The sequence below is a fragment of the Notolepis coatsorum genome (genome assembly GCF_963971535.1).
Source record: "Notolepis coatsorum genome assembly, chromosome: 18".
NCBI classification, from domain to species: Eukaryota; Metazoa; Chordata; class Actinopteri; order Aulopiformes; family Paralepididae; genus Notolepis; species Notolepis coatsorum.
Window position 1 is genome coordinate 35,349,515 of NC_140182.1, and position 22,679 is coordinate 35,372,193.

At 44.2% G+C, this 22,679-nt stretch overlaps 1 protein-coding gene across 2 annotated transcripts in view; it reads right to left on the reverse strand.

Annotated features, from left to right (window-relative positions):
• The window catches only part of ferry3 (FERRY endosomal RAB5 effector complex subunit 3), a 79,466-nt gene that overhangs the window by 19,142 nt on the left and 37,645 nt on the right, over window positions 1-22,679 (reverse strand). For both annotated transcript variants that reach the window (XM_084334399.1, XM_084334398.1), the window contains exons 7-9: window positions 13,862-13,971; window positions 6,355-6,552; window positions 4,721-4,849 (exon numbers count right to left, since the gene is read on the reverse strand). In XM_084334399.1, the coding sequence (XP_084190525.1) occupies window positions 4,721-4,849; window positions 6,355-6,552; window positions 13,862-13,971 (437 nt within the window). The remainder of the gene's footprint in view (window positions 1-4,720; window positions 4,850-6,354; window positions 6,553-13,861; window positions 13,972-22,679) is intronic.

Consider the following 22,679-nt stretch of genomic DNA (forward strand, 5'->3'; position numbering starts at 1 on the left):
CTTTGTACCAACGGCCATCAGGCTCCACAACAGTGGGCAGGGACCGCTGCCATCAGGCTCCACAACAGTGGGCAGGGACCGCTGCCATCAGGCTCCACAACAGTGGGCAGGGACCGCTGCCATCAGGCTCCACAACAGTGGGCAGGGACCGCTGCCATCAGGCTCCACAACAGTGGGCAGGGACCGCTGCCATCAGGCTCCACAACAGTGGACAGGGACCGCTGCCAGCAGCCGGAGAACTAACGACAGATGAGAACTACTAGGGATGTCTGATCACTAAGTGTGTCTGACTCTTACCTAAACTGCATGTGTAACAGAGGTCCGTGAGTAATATCCACAGTCACTTCTCAACACGCGTGTTGTGAAGTGATTGTGGCAGTAAGCGGGCTGCGAGTTAAACTCACTTCCCCATAACAGGGTTAATAGACACATAGATACGGTACCCAGGAGTGAATTCACCTCTTAGTGCAGCGGTCTATGTTGTCGCCCACGGCGTGGGAGACCCGTGTTCGACTCTCCCTCGGGGCATCGACATTTAATACACAACGCAGAGGAGTCACTTACGATCTGTCACACATGGACTACAACGTATAACATATGACGTATATCATGCCAGTTAGGGTTATTGACCATATTTATTGTAATGTATATTATAACTGATAGGGCATACAGACCCTCATCTGCACCTTTGATTACACTGCCTACTTGCTCATATGCTTATATTCAGAGTTAATTATATTATTTACTACGGGTGTAACAATGCATCAATGCATCGATCCTAGGGTGACGATTCAACTGCATCGATTTGAAAATGTAAGAATCGATCAAAATAATAATAATAAAAGAAAATGATTGTCGATTTTGTATTGACCTATAGTCCATTCATGCTGAGTGAATCAGTTCCCCCAGCCATTTGTGTATAATTTTTTTGGGGGGAATTAACTGATCGAAAATTTTGCGAATTGCATCGAATCGAATCGTGGTCAAATGAAGAGATTTCCTGATGCATTGAATCGTTGTGGGGTCGAATCGTTACACCCCTATTATTTACACTGCTTATTTAAACTTTTCTACTGTACTATAATTGTATTGCCTATATGTATGTATTCTACTATTCTACTACTCTACAACTCAGAGGTATGTGGCAGGGCCTCAGAACGATGACAGATTACAAAGGCACCTCCCTCAAGCTGAACAGTGTCATCTCATTGGCAAATGATCTCAATATCTTCTATGCAAGGTTTGAGGCCATGAATAACAACACCAGCCTACAAACCACTGCAATGGAGGGGGGGGGGCACTGCCGATGGAGACTCATTGTTCAGGATAACAGAACATGAGGTGAGGAGGACATTTAAGAAAGTGAATATCAGGAAGGCAGCAGGACCGGACGGTATCCCCGGCCGCGTCCTAAAAGTCTGTGCCGACCAACTGGCCCCGGTATTCACTGACATATTTAACCTGTCCTTAGAACAGGCTGTCATCCCCACCTGTCTGAAGAAGTCCACCATTATCCCTGTACCCAAAAAATCCAAGCCCGCTTGCCTCAACGACTACCGCCCTGTAGCTCTCACCTCCATAGCCATGAAGTGCTTTGAGAAGCTAGTGAAGGGCTACATCTGTTCCTCCCTCCCCATCAACCTGGACCCCCTGCAATTTGCATATCGCCCCAACAGGTCCACGGAGGACGCCATAGCCCATGTGCTGCACACAGCAGCATCACACCTGGACAAGAGGTCACACAGCTCAGCATTCAATACCATAGTCCCCTCCAAACTCATAGCCAAGCTCAGGGACCTGGGCTTAAACTATGACCTCTGCCAGTGGGTCTTGGACTTCCTGACGGGCAGACCCCAGAGCAGGCAACTGCACCTCCTCATCCATCACTCTCAACATAGGGGCCCCCCAGGGCTGTGTTCTGAGTCCCCTCCTCTACTCCCTGTACACACATGACTGTGTGGCACAGCGGAACAACAACACAATCATCAAATTTGCTGACGACACAGTAGTGGTGGGCCTGATCTCTGCAAACGACGAGAGGGCCTACCTGGAAGAGGTAAAGGTTCTAGCGGGATGGTGTCAAGAGAACAGCCTCTACCTGAACGTCAGCAAAACAAAGGAGATGATTGAGGTCGGGGGTCAGGGACTACAGCCCCCTCAGCATCGACGGGGCACCGGTTGAGAGAGTGAACAGTTTTAAGTACCTCGGAGTCCACATATCTGAGGACTTGACATGGACCACACACATTGACAGTGTTATCAAGAAGGCACGACAACGCCTCTACTTCCTTAGGCGCTTAAGGAAGTTCAATGTGAGTCAGAAGATCCTCAAGAACTTCTACTCATGCACAATAGAGAGAATCCTGACTGGCAATATCACCTCCTGGTTTGGGAATAGCACCGCACAAGACGGTAGCAGACTACAGTACAGAGAGTGGCCCGTTCAGCCGAACGCACAATTGGAGGGGGGCTTCCCACTCTCCAAGACATTTACAACAAGCGCTGCATGGGTAAGGCTAAGAGAATAATCAAAGACCCCAGCCACCTAAACAACTGCCTCTTTGAACTGCTGCGGTCAGGCAAGCGATACCGGAGTCTCATGGCAAGCACAGAGAGACTCAGAAGGAGCTTCTATCCCCAGGCCATCAGGATGCTCAATGAACAATAACACTATGTAACAAACCATCAAATACACCCACAGCACACACATGCACACGTACACACTCACTTTAAATAAACAACTCATTGTAGCACCCACCTTACCAACTTTAGACACTTAACACAGTTTATATTTATTGATAAGAGATTTGCACATCATCTCATACCTCATTGCACCTCACCACCACAAGGTGGCACCACAAGCTAAGCTATACCTCACCATTTCTACACTGTATATTGTTGTAACTCAGTTACCTTCTCTACTCTGCATTGTATATACTGAATATGTATATTGAAAATCTTTGTTGTTTACACTTGGGGAAATTCAGGAAAAAGCAGCCTTCTTCTCTGACTGACCACACATCTTGACACAGTGTGTTTTGAATTAGTTTCACAGGCCCTGGGGTTATGGGGTTATTAAAGTCATGATAAATTGCGATGAAAATTTGTATTATCCCTGGGCGTGTAAAGTCTTTATTTTTTTTTATCTACTTTTTCTCCCAATTTTTTTCTTATTTTTCTCCCAATTTTTTTCTTATTTTTCTCCCTTCCCCAATTTCGTATTGTCCAATTCTACCCTCCCCTGTCTCGAACGTTGTTAGGCCATGCCTCCCACAAGCCAGCTGCAATGTGGACGAAGCCTTGCATCACATGTCCCCCTCAGCGTGAATATTAAAGGCAACCAACTAGTGTTCGGCTTTTCTCTGATTGGCCGCGACCCCCCGCCCCCACGCGCAGGCAAGCGGCAGCCGTCCCACGTCCCAAATGAAATCCAAGGAGCTAGCGGCAGCGCGAGCAACCAACTTGTGTACCAACCAACTTGTGTTCAGCTGCTGTACCAACCAACTTGTGTTCAGCTGCGGTAGCAGTGGAGCGCTGCTGACTGATTATTATGTTTCGCGTTTTTAACAACCAACTACCAGATTCACTCGTCACTGTACATCACCCCTGAAGTATAAACAAATCCCATACAGTTATGAAATGCGCTGAACTAGAAAGCGTAACGTTATTTGTTTCGCGTTTTTAACAACCAACTACCAGATTCACTCGTCACTGTACATCACTTCAGCTCCAGCAGCAGCAGCAGCGGGCTCCGTTGTAGGAAGCCCTTCAATGACAGCGCTCTCATATTTTGCGAATGCATAAACTATATCTTAAATTATGGCTATGTGTCTAATATGGCTGTCGCTTATCAATGACTTCGTGACAGCCATATTAGACACATCGCCATAATTTAAGATATAGTTTATGCATTCGCAAATATGAGAGCTCTGTCATTGAAGTGGGTGGTGGCAGCGTTACTAACAGTAGCGATTTTTATTGTTTTGTCATGACCAAACATAATCCCAACATAGATAGGAGGTGTACTGTATGTCAAATGTCGGTCATGTGGTGGAAGAGTTTAGTACAGTCACACAACAGAACACCAGTGTTTCTAGTAGATATGTTTATTAATATAAATAAACACCTCTGTCTGAACTGGTTCGACCAGCGCGTTGGTTCGACCAGCGCTTCTGCCGCGTCTCTCAGCGGAAAAGGGCGTGTGCTAGGGCGGTCACGTGGCCGTGTGGCCAATCAGAGAAACGCTGAACGAAAAGCTGAACACAAGTTGGTTGCCTTTAATATTCACAAGTCCCCTCCGGTACTCGAGGAGGCAGCCGTCGCATCTTTTCACCTGCACAGAGCGATCTCTCAGTGGCGAGGAGTAACGCGTGGGAGGCTCACGCTGCCCCCGTCACTTCCTGATTCTACTGTGCAGGCGCACCAACCGACCTGTAGGAGTCGCCGTCCACAACGTCCGATCCCCACCCACCAGCTTCCCGCCCCCTAACACTGCCAATTGTATTAGTATGAACGACCAGCCAAGCTGGTAGCAACGCCGAGAGCTGGGCTCGAACCCAGCATCTCCTGCGTTGGTGGCGAGTGCCTTGCCCACTGCGCCACCTAGCCGCCCGGCGTGTAAAGTCTTGATTAAAAGTTTGATTACAAAAAACTGTACGTTGCAAAGTCTTCATGTGGATACTTGAATGAATGAATACTGGTGACAGAAGGTCTGTCTCACCGGGCTGGTCCTTGTGCTTGCTGCTCCGCTGGGCTCTGGCGTACAGCACCACCTGCTGCACCACATCCAGCTGCTCCTCCAGACGCAGGAAGTGGAAGTCGGTGCACTCCTTCGCTACCGTCGCAAAGTCTGGAGGACGGCGACACAGAAGAAGCAGAGATGAGAAAGGGATCTTGGGGCGCTACCCCCCCAGCATGGTTCCTCCAGGTTTCAACAAGTTCAATTTAAGACTTTTTTTAAGACCACTTTGAATATAATTAAATGCCTAATTGACAGCCAGGCAAAAAGATATGAAGGGAAATTACTATGTAGGAGTAATTCCATATGAATTATTGAGGGGGAACTTAACACACGAGATACAGAGACGTTATCGCAATTTAGAAGTAACTTCCTAATCCTCCTTAAGACCCTTTTAAGGCCTAAAATTCCTATGGCTTAAGGTTTTTTAAGACCCTGCACGAACCCTTCCTTGGAGATCAAGTTCTTATGTAGGGACAATTTTCCTCTTGAGAAGTACAAGCCATGGGCTAGAGGACATGGTAGAATGACTGTCGCAGAGTAAAAACTAAATTATGTTCAACAATCTCACAATACATCTGAATGACTATAACACAAAGATGTCAGCATGGCCAGACCTCTCTCCACACTACGTTAGCGCTGTGCCGGTGCAGGAGAAAGTCGCTAGAAGCGTGTACATGATCTGTGCATGTGTTCAACTAAATGTCCCTCATGGAACGTGCGTGACTGAGTGACCACTAAACGTCCGTGACTGATTGACTGAGTGACCACTAAACGTCTGTGACTGAGTGACTGAGTGAGTGACCACGAAACATCCATGACTGAGTGACTGAGTGAGTGACCACTAAACATCCATGACTGAGTGACTGACCACAATCCAGCGCACAGAGGGGAAAAAAAGCCTATGCGAAAAGCCTACCCCTGACCTCTCTTGATACCCCTGACCTCTCTTGATGCCCCCTGACCTCTCTTGATGCCCTGACCTCTGACCTCTCTTGATACCCCTGACCTGTCTTGATGCCCCTGACCTCTCTTGATGCCCCTGACCTCTCTTGATACCCCTGACCTCTCTTGATACCCCTGACCTCTCTTGATGCCCCTGACCTCTGACCTCTCTTGATACCCCTGACCTCTCTTGATGCCCCTGACCTCTCTTGATGCCCCTGACCTCTCTTGACACCTCTGACCTCTCTTGATACCCCTGACCTCTCTTGATACCCCTGACCTCTCTTGATACCCCTGACAGGGTACCCACAGACATTGCAAAATGAAATTCAAGGACTTCCAAGTACTTTCCTAAGGACTATTTTAAAATGTGCATGATATTTTTCATCATAAAAGGATACAATTCACTTTTAAATGCTGTTTGGCTTAAATCAATTTCCCACAATTAGTTACACTTTAAATAAATGTTTTTATATTTCTTGATTCAGAACAATTTGATCATGGATGAACAAAACATTCAATGCGAATGGTTGATTTGAATTGCAAGGACCTTTTAAGCACCTTGTTAGAAAATGGGCTGTTTTCAAGGAATTCCAGGCGTTGACTTTTTTTGGTCAAACATCAAGCACTTTAAGCACTTCAAGGACCTTGTGCGAACCCTGCCCTCTGACCTCTCTTGATGCCGCTGTAGGAGTTGACCCTGTTGTCCACCAGCAGCACCAGGCCGCAGAGCGAGGAGGAGTAGAGCGACAGCGCCGTCTGCAGCCTCCGCAGCTTGGCCCCTCCGCTGCCGTAGCGCCGGTGCTTACAGAAGTCCAGCACGTCCGCGCGCACCAGCCGCAAGTTGTGCATGGTCTTCAGCTGGGCACCTACACACACACATATACACACACACACACACACGCACACACACAAACACACACACACACAAATGCAAACACACAAATGATATGCAATGGCTATCATTTGGTGGCTTGCAGCCATACCATCCTCCAGGTAACTTTCATGATGAACACCGTTAATTAATTTGTGTGATGAGTTGTATTATCATTTGAGTAATCCTGCTTCTTGAAATCTATTACAATCTTCTTTTAACACATTGACCGCCAGCAGCAGGGGGGCGCTGATCCCCCTTCATCGCCAGGTCTTTATTCAATGGATATAGTTTTAGACTGCGACATTTGCAAGTGCTTAAAATATATCTTATATTATATCTATGGGTCTAATAACGCCGTCGACTGTCAGTGAGTTGCTTCCAGTCAACATGCCCAAAACAGATTGTTTTTTCATCCGTACATTTCCGTTTTATACCGTTTTGAATAGAGTATGGTTTGGGTGCTTTTGAGTAATTCCAGGAAAAAGACAAGAAAAAGGCATTTTACTGTAATCCAGTCATCACGTTGTAATTTTTCGGCTGATCATCCTGAAATCAACGCTAGATTATCATTATTATATCTCGTCGTGCATACATGAAATGACCGTCGTAGCGGGCGCTCACCCCCCCCACCGCAGTCAACGGTAATAAGCACATACACACAGATAGCTGTGATCGTGGTCAAAATAAATATCAGATCAACGATCAAATTTATATATAGTGTTCTTACCTTGTATCTGATGTAATGCAAAAGAAATAATCCAATTATCTGATCGCCATTCCAAATACTGCTCGTGGAGGTCCGTACCACACTACCGACCGTTACATATGGGCGGGCGGGCGGGGTTACTGTTCGATGCCATCGTTGTATAGAACTGGCTCGCCTGAGTATTTAAACCCCGCCCGCCCGGCTTAGATCGGCTCCTAAAACACACCAGCCCATTTCCAATGAGATGCAATAGCTCCGCATGGCAGTAGAGGGCGGTGTTGACCGTCTGCCAGCTCAGACAGGGTCTGAAGGGTATACCAGAGGCTGCAGTTATGAATTATGAATAGATATAGCGAATAGACGAAACAACGATCCCAAAAACGAGTTAACTCGTTTCTGGCGCTGAACGCATGGCGGGCAATAACGAGTTAACTCGTTTCTGGCGCAGATTGTGTTAATAGATTTTAATGAATATAAATATATTACTATCTTTTTCAAATTTGAATTTGTATATTTATTTAATTTAAAATTCTCTGCTCATTTTATGCCTGTCTATAACTATGCCAATTTTATGCCTATGTCTATTTTGTGTCTACATCACTGCTGTATGAAAGGTATTATTATCATCATCATCATCATCATCATCATCATCATCATCATCATCATCATCATCATCATCATTATTATTATTATTATTATTATAATAATAATAATAATAATAATAATTATTATTATTATTATTATTATTATTATTATTATTGAAACATGCAACCGGTCAGGTAAGCAGTGAGCACACAAAGCGAGATACAAAGAACACACCAGTACAACACAAAATGACACAAACGACCGTGTTAAAATGCATTACATAACGTCAAGAACCCATTGACTGTCATCGGGTTTTATTTTTACTGCAGATGTTGGGGGTTGTTGGGGGTCGTTATCCTGTGTTTCCATGGGTACAGTATAGGGACGAGACATTGCGGTAAAGAACTATTTATAGGGCCTGTGTGGGCCTGTCTGGAACACGGCTCACATCAAAGAGACGTATCTCTCTTCGTATCGCCAGGCAAGTCATGTCGATCAGTTTTCACCTCACTGTGACATCACCTTCACACCAGCCATACACAGATGTGGAATGTGGCTGCCAGAACGTGACTTCCCTATCAAAACATCAGAGATACAGCAGAAGCATTCACATCCCTTCGCTCTTTGCACATTCTACTGTGCAAACTATTTTTTTAAATACATTTTTATATAAAGATTTTTCTATCTGCTCAAAGTACTTCTGCCTAAATCGAAAGAAATCTATGTATCTATCAAAACATTATAGACACAGTAGCTCAAAGACGCATTCACTCCACTTGAGATTTAGCAATTCTTTTTTGTATCTGCACAAAGTACTCTATTCTGCCTAAATGGACAGGACATCGATGTGAAGGTGTACATATAACAAATAATGACAAATAACAGTAAACTAAATTGTGCTTATTCCCTTGTTTCAATTGTGTCAATCACCGTACTAGAAAAAGTAGGCAATGCAACAAAATGTGCAACATCTCATCATTAATACTAATTTGAACACAAAAGGGGCGTGAAATGAAAGCCACTACAACATAGTGTATGTAGTTCAAGTTCAAGTTCTTTAATAGTTGTCATACAGAAGTACAGAATACTTTCATACAAAATGCTTCTTACTGTTACGCTCCAGAGACTGTGCTAGACAAGATAGTATCAAATAACATAATAACATAATATAGCATGAATTTAGAAGAAGAAAAATGAGGTCACAGTGTTCGGTATAGACATATGTACAATGTTCTGAGTTACCATATAATATACAATACACAATACTATGCAGTGTACTAATGTACAGTACTATCTAGTGCAAAGCAGAAATGGGATGAGGTACAATTTTAGGTACAATTTACAGTAAGGTGTACGGGTTGTAGTGCAATCCTTCATCCATAAATATAAAGTGTGGGGAGTGGGTGCTACAGTGTGTTTGTTTAAAGTGGGTGTGTGCTATAAAGTGTGTGGAGTGGGTGCTACAGTGTGTTTGTTTAAAGTGAGTGTGTGCGTGTGGATGTGTGTGCTATGTGCGTTTGGTGGTTGTTGTTGTGTAGTGTTCATTCATTGTTCGTTTAGCAGCCTGATGGCCTGGGGATAGAAGCTTCTTCTGAGTCTTTCTGTGCTCGCCTTGAGACTCTGGTATCGCTTGCCTGACCGCAGCAGTTCAAAGAGGCAGTTGTTCGGGTGACTGGAGTCTTTAATGATTCTCTTAGCCTTGCCCGTGCAACGCTTGTTGTAAATGTTCTGGAGGGTGGGGAGCCCCCCTCCAATTGTGCGTTCGGCTGAACGTGTCACTCTTTGTAGTCTGCTTCGGTCTTGTGCAGTGCTATTCCCAAACCAGGAGGTGATGTTGCCGGTCAAGATGCTCTCTATTGTACATGAGTAGAAGTTCTTAAGGATCTTCTGGCTGACTTGGAACTTCCTTAGGCGCCTGAGGAAGTAGAGGCGTTGTCGTGCCTTCTTCACAACACTGTCAATGTGTGTGGTCCATGTCAAGTCCTCGGATATGTAGGCTCCGAGGTACTTAAAGCTGTTGACTCTCTCAACCGGTGCCCCGTCGATGCTGAGGGGGCTGTAGTCCTTGACCCCCGACCTCCTGAAGTCCACAATCATCTCCTTTGTTTTGCTGACGTTCAGGGAGAGGCTGTTTTCCTGGCACCATCCCGCCAGGACCTTGACCTCTTCCAGGTAGGCCCTCTCGTCGTTGGCAGAGATCAGGCCCACCACCACTGTGTCGTCAGCAAATTTGATGATTGTATTGCTACTCCGCTGAGCCACACAGTCGTGTGTGTACAGGGAGTAGAGGAGGGGACTCAGAACACAGCCCTGGGGGGCCCCTATGTTGAGGGTGATGGATGAGGAGGTGCAGTTGCCTGCTCTCACCACCTGGGGTCTGCCAGTCAGGAAGTCCAAGACCCACTGGCAGAGGTCATAGCCAGGGGAGGAAATTAGGCCACTTTACTCGCCAAATGCGAGTATTTTTTACGTTTGGCGAGTGATTCATGAAGACCACTCGCCAGTCTGGCGAGTATACAAAAAAATAAAACATTCTGCAATCACTGCACTGGCAAATGGTGCGCGTCTTCTGAGTGTTCGCTTTAGTTGACAGACAGTGCCACGAGAGCACTGCACAAGACCACCCGCGGACATAATAATGTTTAATAAACGTTTGCGCAGTACTGGCCAACCCGCGGACATATAATAATAAAAGTCCCGCGGTACTACTAGGCTAGCCATCAGGAGCACTCGCAAACAGATAACGTTAGATAGCGTCGTCACTGAACCACCTCGCGTACACAATTAATGACATGTTGCGGACAGCCATATCGGTGACAATGTTTAGCTTTTAGTGCCAAATGATAAGAGTCTGAGGCGGAGTCTCAAAAGAGAATGTTGAATATTTATTGTGCAAAAATCACAACATCCTCTCCAACGGAGCCTTGTAGCCGAGTAGGGTATATCTGCAGAGCCACTTGGTAACGAGTGCAACACCGTGTAATGTCCGTGTGGATCGTTGGAGTAGGGTATATCTGCAGTGCTGCAGCCCCGTATAGATTTGTATTAGTATCATAATCAATCACCTGTTGTTGAATAAATACCATTACTTTCTAGTTATTACTTAAAACAGTATATATAAAACAGTAGCTGTATAAAAATATAAATAAAAAAAAAGTATAATTTATATAATTTAATTAAAAAAAATAAGAAAAATAAATGTATGCACTGGTATTTTTGGGACGGTTACATTCACTTTGGGACGGTTAAAATTGTATTTCGGGACGGTTCTGGGAAAAAGTTAGTCTGGAGCCCTGCCATCGAGTATAAGTTACTAAGGACACATTTAAATCAGAGGTGTAATGTTGTCTACTAGAACTGTATACAGTGGTTAGCTTCTAGTTAGCGTTATATAGCTGCTTGCTAGCTAACGTTAGCCCCGTGTGCTCAAAGCAGCCAGCTAGGTGTATCTGTTATGACTATAATGTTTCCGAAAAAGCACCGGACTACGACGTAAGGTTAGACATTTTATTTCATGCTCAAAAGCCCCTGGCTTGCACATCGCAGTCACGAAAGGGGCTAGCTCAACCAGTGCACTGTGTGCACAACCATAGATATCTATGTGCACAACGTCAACAGCACACCAACCCAACTGACGTTACCACAACACTTGACGGTACTTCACAGCACTGTCGTAAGACCACCGTGCTGTCTTAAAAGGCACAGTGTGCCTACCCAGATGCATACACAACATTGACGCGGCTTGACATACAAAGAAGTAATTATCACAATTAGCGATTTTTTTTGTCTGGTAAAAAATCTGTTTGGCTGGTAAAAAAAATCAGATACTCGCCAGTTGGCTGGTAAGCCAAAAAGTTAGTTTCCTCCCCTGGTCATAGCCCAAGCCCAGGTCCCTGAGCTTGGCTATGAGTATGGAGGGGACTATGGTATTGAATGCCGAGCTGTAGTCGATGAATAGCATTCTCACATAGTTCCCCTGCCTCTTGTCCAGGTGTGATGCTGCTGTGTGCAGCACATGGGCTATGGCGTCCTCCGTGGACCTGTTGGGGCGGTATGCAAATTGCAGGGGGTCCATGTTGATGGGGAGGGAGGAGCAGATGTAGCCCTTTACTAGCTTCTCAAAGCACTTCATGGCTATGGAGGTGAGAGCTACAGGGCGGTAGTCGTTGAGGCAAGCAGGCTTGGATTTTTTGGGTACAGGGATAATAGTGGACTTCTTCAGGCAGGTGGGGATGACAGCCTGTTCTAAGGACAGGTTAAATATGTCAGTGAATACTGGGGCCAGTTGGTCGGCACAGACTTTTAGGACGCGGCCGGGGATGCCGTCCGGACCTGCTGCCTTCCTGATATTCACTTTTTTAAAGGTCCGCCTCACCTCATGCTCTGTTACCCTGAACACTGCGCCTCCATCAGCAGCCGACCCCCCCCCCCCCATTGCCGTGGCTTGTGAGCTGGTGTTGTTATTACCAGCATCAAACCTCGCATAGAAGGTATTGAGGTCATTTGCTAAGGATGAACCCAGGTGTATGGTGTGAAAGCTACTACAACATAGTGTACAGTACCCAGGTGTATGGTGTGAAAGCTACTACAACATAGTGTACAGTACCCAGGTGTATGGTGTGAAAGCTACTACAACATAGTGTGCAGTACCCAGGTGTATGGTGTGAAAGCCACTACAACATAGTGTACCCAGGTGTATGGTGTGAAAGCTACTACAACATAGTGTACAGTACCCAGGTGTATGGTGTGAAAGCTACTACAACATAGTGTACAGTACCCAGGTGTATGGTGTGAAAGTTACTACAACATAGTGTGCAGTACCCAGGTGTATGGTGTGAAAGTTACTACAACATAGTGTGCAATACCCAGGTGTATGGTGTGAAAGTTACTACAACATAGTGTGCAGTACCCAGGTGTATGGTGTGAAAGTTACTACAACATAGTACCCACTACCCAGGTGTATGGTGTGAAAGCTAGCCTACTACAACATAGTGTACACAGTACCCAGGTGTATGCTGTGAAAGCCACTACAGGGTTTCCCATTAATTACCTAGACTGTGGCGGCCCACAGTTGTATAATGAACAAAAAAAAAAATGTAATGTAAACATGTTTTTTTTTTACTATTTTTTTTAAATATAAAGTTTGCCAATAGGGATGTATCAGTAGTATTGGCAGTGGTAGTAGTCGTACTAGTAATCCACAATATATTTTTATTTTCTAAAAAATAAACCAGTTCAACACAGGTAACCGCTTTTGCTTAATTTCTTTGATGGCTCAAATGTATGCTCTAGTAGTCGATTTTGTGTTTTGAGCACAAAGTTCATCATAGATCTAGCCTCTTTATTTTGCTCTCAAAGTGCACCAGATTGATGCATTTAACTTTAAAATGTACAAAAAAACAAAAGTTCCGGGGGGGCATGCCCCCGGACCACCCATAGTCTCTGAAAATCCTGTGGGAAACACTGCACTACAACATAGTGTGCAGTACCCAGGTGTATGGTGTGAAAGCTACTACAACATGGTGTACCTAGGTGTATGGTGTGAAAGCTACTACAACATGGTGTACCCAGGTGTATGGTGTGAAAGCTACTACAACATGGTGTACCCAGGTGTATGGTGTGAAAGCTACTACAACATGGTGTACAGTACCCAGGTGTATGGTGTGAAAGCTACTACAACATGGTGTACCCAGGTGTATGGTGTGAAAGCCACTACAACATGGTGTACCCAGGTGTATGGTGTGAAAGCCACTACAACATGGTGTACCCAGGTGTATGGTGTGAAAGCCACTACAACATGTGTACCCAGGTGTATGGTGTGAAAGCCACTACAACATGGTGTACCCAGGTGTATGGTGTGAAAGCTACTACAACATAGTGTACCCAGGTGTATGGTGTGAAAGCTACTACAACATGGTGTACAGTACCCAGGTGTATGGTGTGAAAGCTACTACAACATGGTGTACCTAGGTGTATGGTGTGAAAGCTACTACAACATGGTGTACAGTACCTAGGTGTATGGTGAAGCTCTCCTCCAGCTGAGGCTGCTGCTCTTCATACATCCTGGCTCCAGGCTCTTCTAGCTCCGACAGCTGGCTGGGCTGCACTTTGATCTCGTCGCTGGAAATCAAGAATTGAACCCTTGAGAACCGTTTAACACTTGTCGTGTGGCAGGGACTTTCTGTATTGTCGCAGTTTTTTGCTCATGTTGTAAAGTCAATCCAAATCACTTGGAAGTGTGAATGTGGTACTCAGCGTCTACTGTGTTTTGCTATGCATGTACACAACACTCCAACTTACCATCTTTAGATAATAAAGTTTGAAAACATTGTTCATCTGAAAACCTAAAATGGGGTTGTATGGTTATTCAAATAAACAATGGCTAAATGAAGAACCACATACGATAAGACCATGTTGAACTGTTTAGAACAAACCACATTAATGCCACAGCCTATTCATATAGTGCCCTGGGTGGTGATCTAGCACTGATTAGATCCACAACAAATAGTAAAAAAGAAAAAAAGTACAGCCTGATGATCACATTGACAACAGATCACAACAAGACGTTTGGAGAGCACAGGTTCTGGTGTGTCTGGACGTTGATGATATTAACACTTTAACTGCCGGAAGACGCTTTTAGGCGTCCTTCCCCGCCATGCTCAAGTTGCCGAAGACGCCGTAACTCGTCTTTGATATCAATATTTCAAAAATCTGTGATCGGAATCATATTTCCTTTCCGGGGCCCTGAGACACAAGTGTGATCTCCTCTCAATCCTCTAGCGGTTCAAGACCGCCATCTGGTGGCCGATCGGCAGATCGAAAAAACGGATGTTACCTTTAACCCGGTAGGACTCACTCCATATGGGGTCCGGGCACTCGCTAGTGTTAGAGAGACTCAGTCTTCACACAGTGAACATCGATCGCTGCAAATAACTCGAAAAAACAACATGATTTGGACGTATATATTATTATACAACCTGGAAATGGACCGGATATTTCTATATCCCATAATAGGAAAATGTCTGTTCCACGCTCATCGCCCAACGGCGCGAGGAAGATACGGTAAGATTCAGCGTTATTTTTCAATGTGTACGATACTAACTGCTATGATGAACATTTGACCCACATTAGATGAATGGTATAACGCTGCCCACGGAATTATAAACGCCCCCTCAGCCATCCGGTCAACATCAGATTACGTGTAGTAACTTCCAGAAGTCCGTCCAGTTGGATTTTTTTATATCGCGCCGATTGCCATCAAACTGTATTTCATCATCAATATAATGCATTTGGGGCTATAGATCACGTTCTGGAGAAAGCTGCAGAAAGAGATGAAAACATACTTATACATTAGACCAGTGGTTCCCAAAGTCGGGGTCGCGACCCAAAGGTGGGCCGCGAGCAGCCACGGGTGGGCCGCGAGATGATTTAAAAAAAAATAAAAAAAATAAAAAAAAATCTTTTTTTTATTTTTATTTTTTATTTTTTTTATTTTATTTTTTTTGTCAGGCCACTGAACTTAGAAGCAGGCCAGGACAGTGTTTCTAGTTGTATTCTAAAATTCTATTCGATTGTATTCTAAAATGTGACTATATGGTTTTATATTAACTTAATAAATAAACAAAAACGAAAAATCTACTTATTTCAACGAACATTTCAAACTAAATTAACAGATTATGCACATAAAACGCTGAAAACAACCGAAGCAACAATAGTATTTTAATGAGGCTATTATTATTATCATTATTATTTTGCAACAAGTTAGCCCTCTCATAAATAGCACATATAAATGAATAACTAACTTGAACTAACTTAATAGGATTGAAGTGATATTTGGCTTAAAAAATCGGTCGCCTGGCAAAAAAAAAAAAAAAAAAAAGCCTGACGATGTGCATTGGGCCGCGGCTCTCTGACGCCTTATTTTCTGGGCCCTGGCCTGAAAAGTTTGGGAACCCCTGCATTAGACCATACTTTAGTATGAATATGTGAATGAAAAAGTTTAACGTTGCTTCACCCTGAACAATACATATAGGACATTGAATGGGCCCTAATAATGGCAATTTAGCAATAGAATTTAAAAAGTTATAGCCCTGCAAAGAAGGGGAATTTCTCCATAGACAAATAGAGCCGGCAACCTATGGTATATCATGAATTTAGCCTTAGGCAATCAAAGTGTTAAGACCCGAATTTAGAGGGGCAGTTCACCAAAAAACAATGCTGATTTATTTTGCACATAATCTCACACACATCCAAAAACTCTAAACAGTTTTGCACACATTCATTTAGTTTGACAGTTACTAGTTATTAGTTTGAATATGGCCACCAGTGATGTCATCGGGGGCAACTGAATCCTTGTGTTGTGTTAATTACAGCTCCTTGAAATTATGTAGATGAAAAAATAACAATATCTTGTCTTATAGGCACTGCTGCCTTATAATTTTATTGAGCTGTAATTAACACATAAATCAGCATTGTTTTTTGCTTAAGCCTTTAATCGCCAAAAACGCTGGGCAGCGTCTTTCCCCGCCATGCTCATTCTGCCGAAGATGCTGGGCAGCGTCTTTGATATCAATATTTCAAAAATCTGTGATCGAAATCATATTTCTCCCCCGGAGACATGATATGTACTGTTGAGCCCATCTCAACTCTCCAACGGTTCAAGAGCGCCATCTGGTGGCCGATCGGCGGATCGCCCAAACAGGAAGTGATGCGGATGAAGTGGTGCTCACCCATATTTCGTCCGGGCACTCGCTATCGTTAGAGGGACTCCATCTTGACACACTGCACGTCGATCGGTTGCAAATAACTCGATAAACAACATGATTTGGACGTATATACTATTATACAACCTGGAAATGGATCGGATATTTCTACATCCCATAATAGGAATATTTCAGTTCCACGCTCATCGTCCAACGGCGCGAGGAAGATACGGTAAGATCCAGCATTATTTTTCAACGTGATCAATACTAACTGCTCTAATGATCATATCACCCACACTAGATGAATGATATAACGTTGGCCACGGAATTATAAACGACCGCCCGCCCATCCGGTCAACATCAGATCATACTTAGTAACTCCTAGAAGCACAATCAAAGTGTTAAAGTGCCCCTTTAAGCCCCCTAATCTATAACAGCAAAACAAAAAAATAAATGTCTTTCACTAATTCCTTCCTTTTTCTTTTACTCAGATCACAAGTGATGTGCTGTTGCAAGTCAAGCTGTGACAAGCAGAGAATTACTGGCTGCTCAGGTGTAAAGCACCATCTTGTTACAATTCCAATTTGTATGTAAATGTATTTATACTTCAAACGGCCATCAGGCATGTAATGATTCTGGATAAGAACTACTCCATAAGTGAACTGTCAGGACCACGGGAGTAAGAGCTATAGACTGAACTCAGTAAAGATGCAGTTACGTTTACTTAATTTCATTATATCTCCGAACGACATTATCAGGGATATTATGGATTTATCCAGACCACCACCGCCGCAGACTTTTCACATTGCAAATTTGAATGCTTTCAAATTTGTGGTGCACATTTATGACCCCTAGAGGATGAACCCTATTGATTTTGTTGACCCCATGAACTTTCCTCTAGCGCCACCATCAGGCCAAAGTTAACATACTTTAACTCATTGACTGCCACGCTGTTTTCCCATCTTTACTCCCTGGCGCCAGCGTTATTGACCATTTTCACGATGTTTGCGGACCCATCGTATATTCTATATTATAGCTATGAAGACAACAGTATGGCTCATTTGACAGGCACTATTTATAGTCCAACAGGGACGAAACAGTTCATTTCTACACACCTTCGTTTGTGCGCTATACCACGCTAAACATCGCCCTGTTTCACAATAATCCAGGCTGGTTTTCTAGATTGTGAGATATAGTGTGTTTTGTGCAGCGTATGCGCAAATCTCGCGGCTGCTCGTCTGAAACCTATATTATTGCCAGGTCAAAGGTAACCACATGACCTTGTTTCTTCTTCTGCCGCTACGATCATACATGTTTTAGGATGGGGGTTCGGTAAAAATAGACGTAAAATAGACGTTACCTTTGTCAAAAGGTACACTACCATATGTTTCTTCACAAAGGCATGGGGGGGGGGTCATTTTCCGATGCTGTGATCATACAAACGCATGTTTTAGGATAGGGTCGGTAAAGTAGACGTAAAATAGACGTTACCTTTGTTTTAGAAGGTACTCCACTCTCGCTTCAAGTCCAAGTGTCTTGAATCAAAACAGGATCAATACATATAACGTTAGGTGGCCCTCATCCGTTGTCTTCTTCATCTATACTATAGTCTGCTCGGGCCAGACTATAGACAGAGCCGAATAGGTTTCCTCATCGGCCGGTTTGACTATAGTATTTTTATGATTTATCAGAAGTGCTGAGTCCAACATAGTCCAACATAGTCTGGTGAAAACGCACCTTATCGTCCATAATCATCATTCATATAATCCATTTTGTCTTTTTCATAATATCCAATAGTTCGCTCTAGGCAATTGCCATTGTCAAACGTGTCCTGCTCACAGCTGCTCGCAACCTACTAGTAGAGTCCCTAGTTGTTTTGGGGGCTGTGGGGCCACCCACACTAAGCTGGCCCATGCATGTGCATAAGGTAGGCGATACTGCCACCTGGCAGGATTCAATCGTCATTGCAGGTCCAATCCACACTCACAAGGCCCACGCGAGTGCCTAGTATGAGAAAAAAAAAAAAAAAAAAGGAAAAGGAAACTAAAAACTAGATATCTCTGGTTTGGCGCTCAACGCTTGGATTTGAAACGCGAAAAATCTTGTGTTTGGCGCTGAATAAGTTAATAAGTGTCTCAAATCTACAATTTGCTGTGCACATTCATTACCCCTAGAGGAAGAAGCCTCTTGATTTTGGCGACCCCATGACCTTTCCTCTAGCGCCACCATCGGGCCAATCTCCTCATCCGATTTCCACCTAACCTTTTTTTTTATTATCTTTTTTTCCTCCTTTTTCATTTTTTTTCTCCCTCCCAATGTTAGTCGTTATGCCAATTCCCAATCCCCTTCCTGGTCGTTGCGCACTCTACCCCCATACCGTCGGTCTGGGAGGGCGGAGACTATCACATGCTTCCTCCGACACATGTGTACCCAGCCCACCACTTCTTTTCACCTGGCAGCGTGGACTCTCACTGAGAGAGTGTAACGTGTGGAAGGTCACACTACCTCTCTTAGATCCTTTCCTCGCTGTGCAGGGGCCCCGACCGAACTGTAGGAGTCGCTGTCCACAACGACCCAGACCCACCCACCGGCTTCCCTCCCGCTGACTCTGCCAATCGAGCCAGTATGACGGCCGGCCAAGCCGGAAGCAACGCTGACAGCTGGATTCAATACCAGTGTCTCTTGCATTGGTGACGAGCGCCTTGTTCGCTGCACCACCCAGCCGCCGATTTCCACCAAACTTGACAAATATCTCCCAGATTGCTGGTGGTCACCACTTAAAAGCCAAGAGCACCACACTTGATTTCTCTTCTTACCATAGCAAGGAGGCCTGTGAAGTTCTGAGTCATCTGGCCTCATGGTGGCGCTATTCTACTAAAACTAAACATTAACTCCTCCTCAACAGCTTTGATTAGGGGCATGGTCACAACAGGTGGAATGGGGCTGTCCGGGGGATATACCCGCTGTTGGCCACGACATGTCTAGTTTAGTTAAGAACTGAAGATAAAACCTGGGCCTGGCATATGTATAAACACTTCAAATATGACACAATCAAGTCTTATTTTCATTGTAAAGGGAAATACATCTGTGATTGCACCCTCTCTCCATCTCTCTCTTGGCTACGCCTACTGCTTTGAGCAGCACAACAGCTTGAGGCTTTCAAAACAAAAGCTTGCTGGAATCATTTGCCCTTGAAAGAAACAGCCCATTGAGAACAGGACGCAAATGCTAGAATGCTAGAGCTAGAATGCATAATCGGAGCGTTTTTTTTTCTTTCTTTTTCTTTTTCAGTCAACCATATAAAAAAAACCTGTCTTTATACCTGTATCACTGTACATATTAAGATAAGAGAAGATATTCCTTTATTGATCCCTTTGGGGAAATTCAGGATTAATACTACAACTCTGTACATACATCTGATTAGCACTATTTCTCAGTAGTACTAATTTAATACCCAGTTTAATCACATGTACATTGTATATTACTATAGTACTTTACTGTTACATTTGCACTAAATTTGAATCTAATCTAATCAACGACATGTTTAGGGACCCTCAGAGACCTATACGTACTTACTTGTTGAAAAGGACTAAAATATGTCGCAAATCAGCATTCTTAGGAGTGTCACTTTCTATTTTAAAGAAACAGGTACCGGCTTGGTCTCTCCTCTGTCTGTTCCCCTCTTACCTATCATCCCTCATGGTGCAGAAACAGAGTAGTTTTGGCCTGCGGTCACAGGATCTTTTAACTCTCTCTGTACCATTTGCCCGCACAGAACACGGAAAAACAGCCTTTTCCTATTCTGCCCCATCTACGTGGAACTTATTGCAAAAGGAACTGAGGCTCCCGAAGCTCCCGAATTCCCATTGGGGATTTTAAACTTCTTATACGCAATATTGAGAGGGCATCCATGGGGGCCTGTTCTTGCTCTTAATTTAATTAATCTAGATTTTAGCCTAGATTTTTAGTTGAGTTACTTGTCTTGTATTTGTCTGGAACTTGTTTTTATGTATTTGTTGTGTTTGTTTGGTGGATCAGGTCGCTCTTGTAAATGTGTCTCAATGAGATTTTTACCTGTAAAAATAAAGGTTTGAAATGAAATGAAATGATCCCTAATACACTATAAATACATATTTGTATGTACAGTGTAGGGCTGACCCATATTAGTCGATTAGTCGATTAATCGATCGAAAGGAGCCGTAGTCGACTGCCAACCTCTTAGTCAAAAAAAAGAAAAAAAGATCTATAAAAAATAATATTATTATTATTATTTTTTTTTATCATTCTTTCCAAAAGAAAAGAGGCATAGAAGCGTGGCGAACCAGAGGCTAACTAACTGCCTAAGAAAACAGGCACAGCGGCACTGAAAGAGGATTTCACCCATCTAATGAACACACTAGACTAGACAAATATCAAGATGTATCCATCAGTGGACCAATTGCATGCTTTTGCAGAGGACAAGAAGCCTTCAGTCGACTCCTTCAGACATTAAGCACCCCCACAGCCCAAATGGAATGATAAAAACTAAAAATATATTTTTATATATATATATTTTTTTAGTCAACTAATAGTCGACTAACAGCACATTTTGGCCAATCATAGCCGACTATCCAAATCCTTAGTCGGGGGCAGCCCTAGTACAGTGTATATAACAATAACACTGTATCTAGTAAGCGCCAAGCAGTCCCTCGGCTGCAATGCTCAGTCAATGCCGTTCCACCGATGCCTCTGAGGAGAGATGCTGCGTCCGCAGATTGTGTTCCTGTGTCTGCGTTGCAGAAGCTTTCTTCCTCTCCTCGTCTGAAGTAAGCGTTTAACCACCTGGCTCAAGCTTTCATTATCTCCAATCCCCCTGATTCTGCTTCACCGTCCTAGAGATTTCAAAGAGTTAGCAGGATTTTCAGAGAACTGAAAGGACTTGCTGAGTTGCATCCAGCGAGAGAACTACTGGGGGAAACGGTAGTCAGGTCAGCAGGTTCACACACATACACACGCATACAGATGTGTGTAGGTCCACATGCATGTGTGTTGCTTGTGCTTACACACACATACTCAGGGCGCGTTCACACCTACCCTGTTTGGTCCACTTTAAATGGACCATGGTCCACTTAAATGAATAGTCCGTTTCGTTTGTAGAGGTGTGAACACAAACCGAACTATTTTGAGGACCAAACAACCGAACCATGGTCCTCTTGAAAAGTTGGGACTCGGTCTGTTTCAATCGAACTATAGTACCTAATCCAGGAAGCAAAGTAGCCTACAGTGCATTGCAGTGTGGCTCTGAAGTCAGACTCGCGCCGCTCGTGTAATGAGTCTCTCCTCTCTAGACTTGCGCCGTGCGTGGACAGTCTCTCTCTCTCTCTCTCTCTCTCTCTCTACTCTCTACTCTCTAGTCGACTTGCGCCGCGCTCGTAATGACAGTATCTCTCTCTCTCATTACGCTGTCGGCAACTGTTTACGTTTGTGAGTGCTATAGTCCAATAGATGAACGACTTGGCGACTGTATGTCCTTTGTTTACAAATTAGATCCGCACCAAAAAGGGTAGTGTGAACGCAGACCAAAATCAAACAATGTATCATTTTCACATTTGGTCCACCAGAAAGTCCGGAGTATCCGCGGACTTTCAGGTGTGAACACGCCCTTACTCACACACACACACACACACACACACACACACACACACACACACACACACACACACACACACACACACACACACACACACACACACACACACACACACACACACACACACACACACACACACACACACACACACACACACACACACACACACACACACACACACACACACACACACACAAACTATAGGTGGTCGGAAGGGTTTGCAGGTGGTGGAGAGCTGTTGTGTGTGGATGATGAAGCCGGCGTTGCAGCAGTGTAACTGAGGAAGTGATGATCAAGCGCACGCACCGCGCACGCTTGACGGAACGAACCCACAAAACAGTGATTATAGATTATAGATACAGGGAAAACTTCTGCTTTGGAAAACCCATTTTCTGGGGAGAGACTCCGGTGACTGGTTCTGGATGAAATCGCTTTGCACGGACAGGTCGTCAGGTTTCATCCAGAGAGCGTCCCCCGGAGACTTCCGAGAAGGGAAA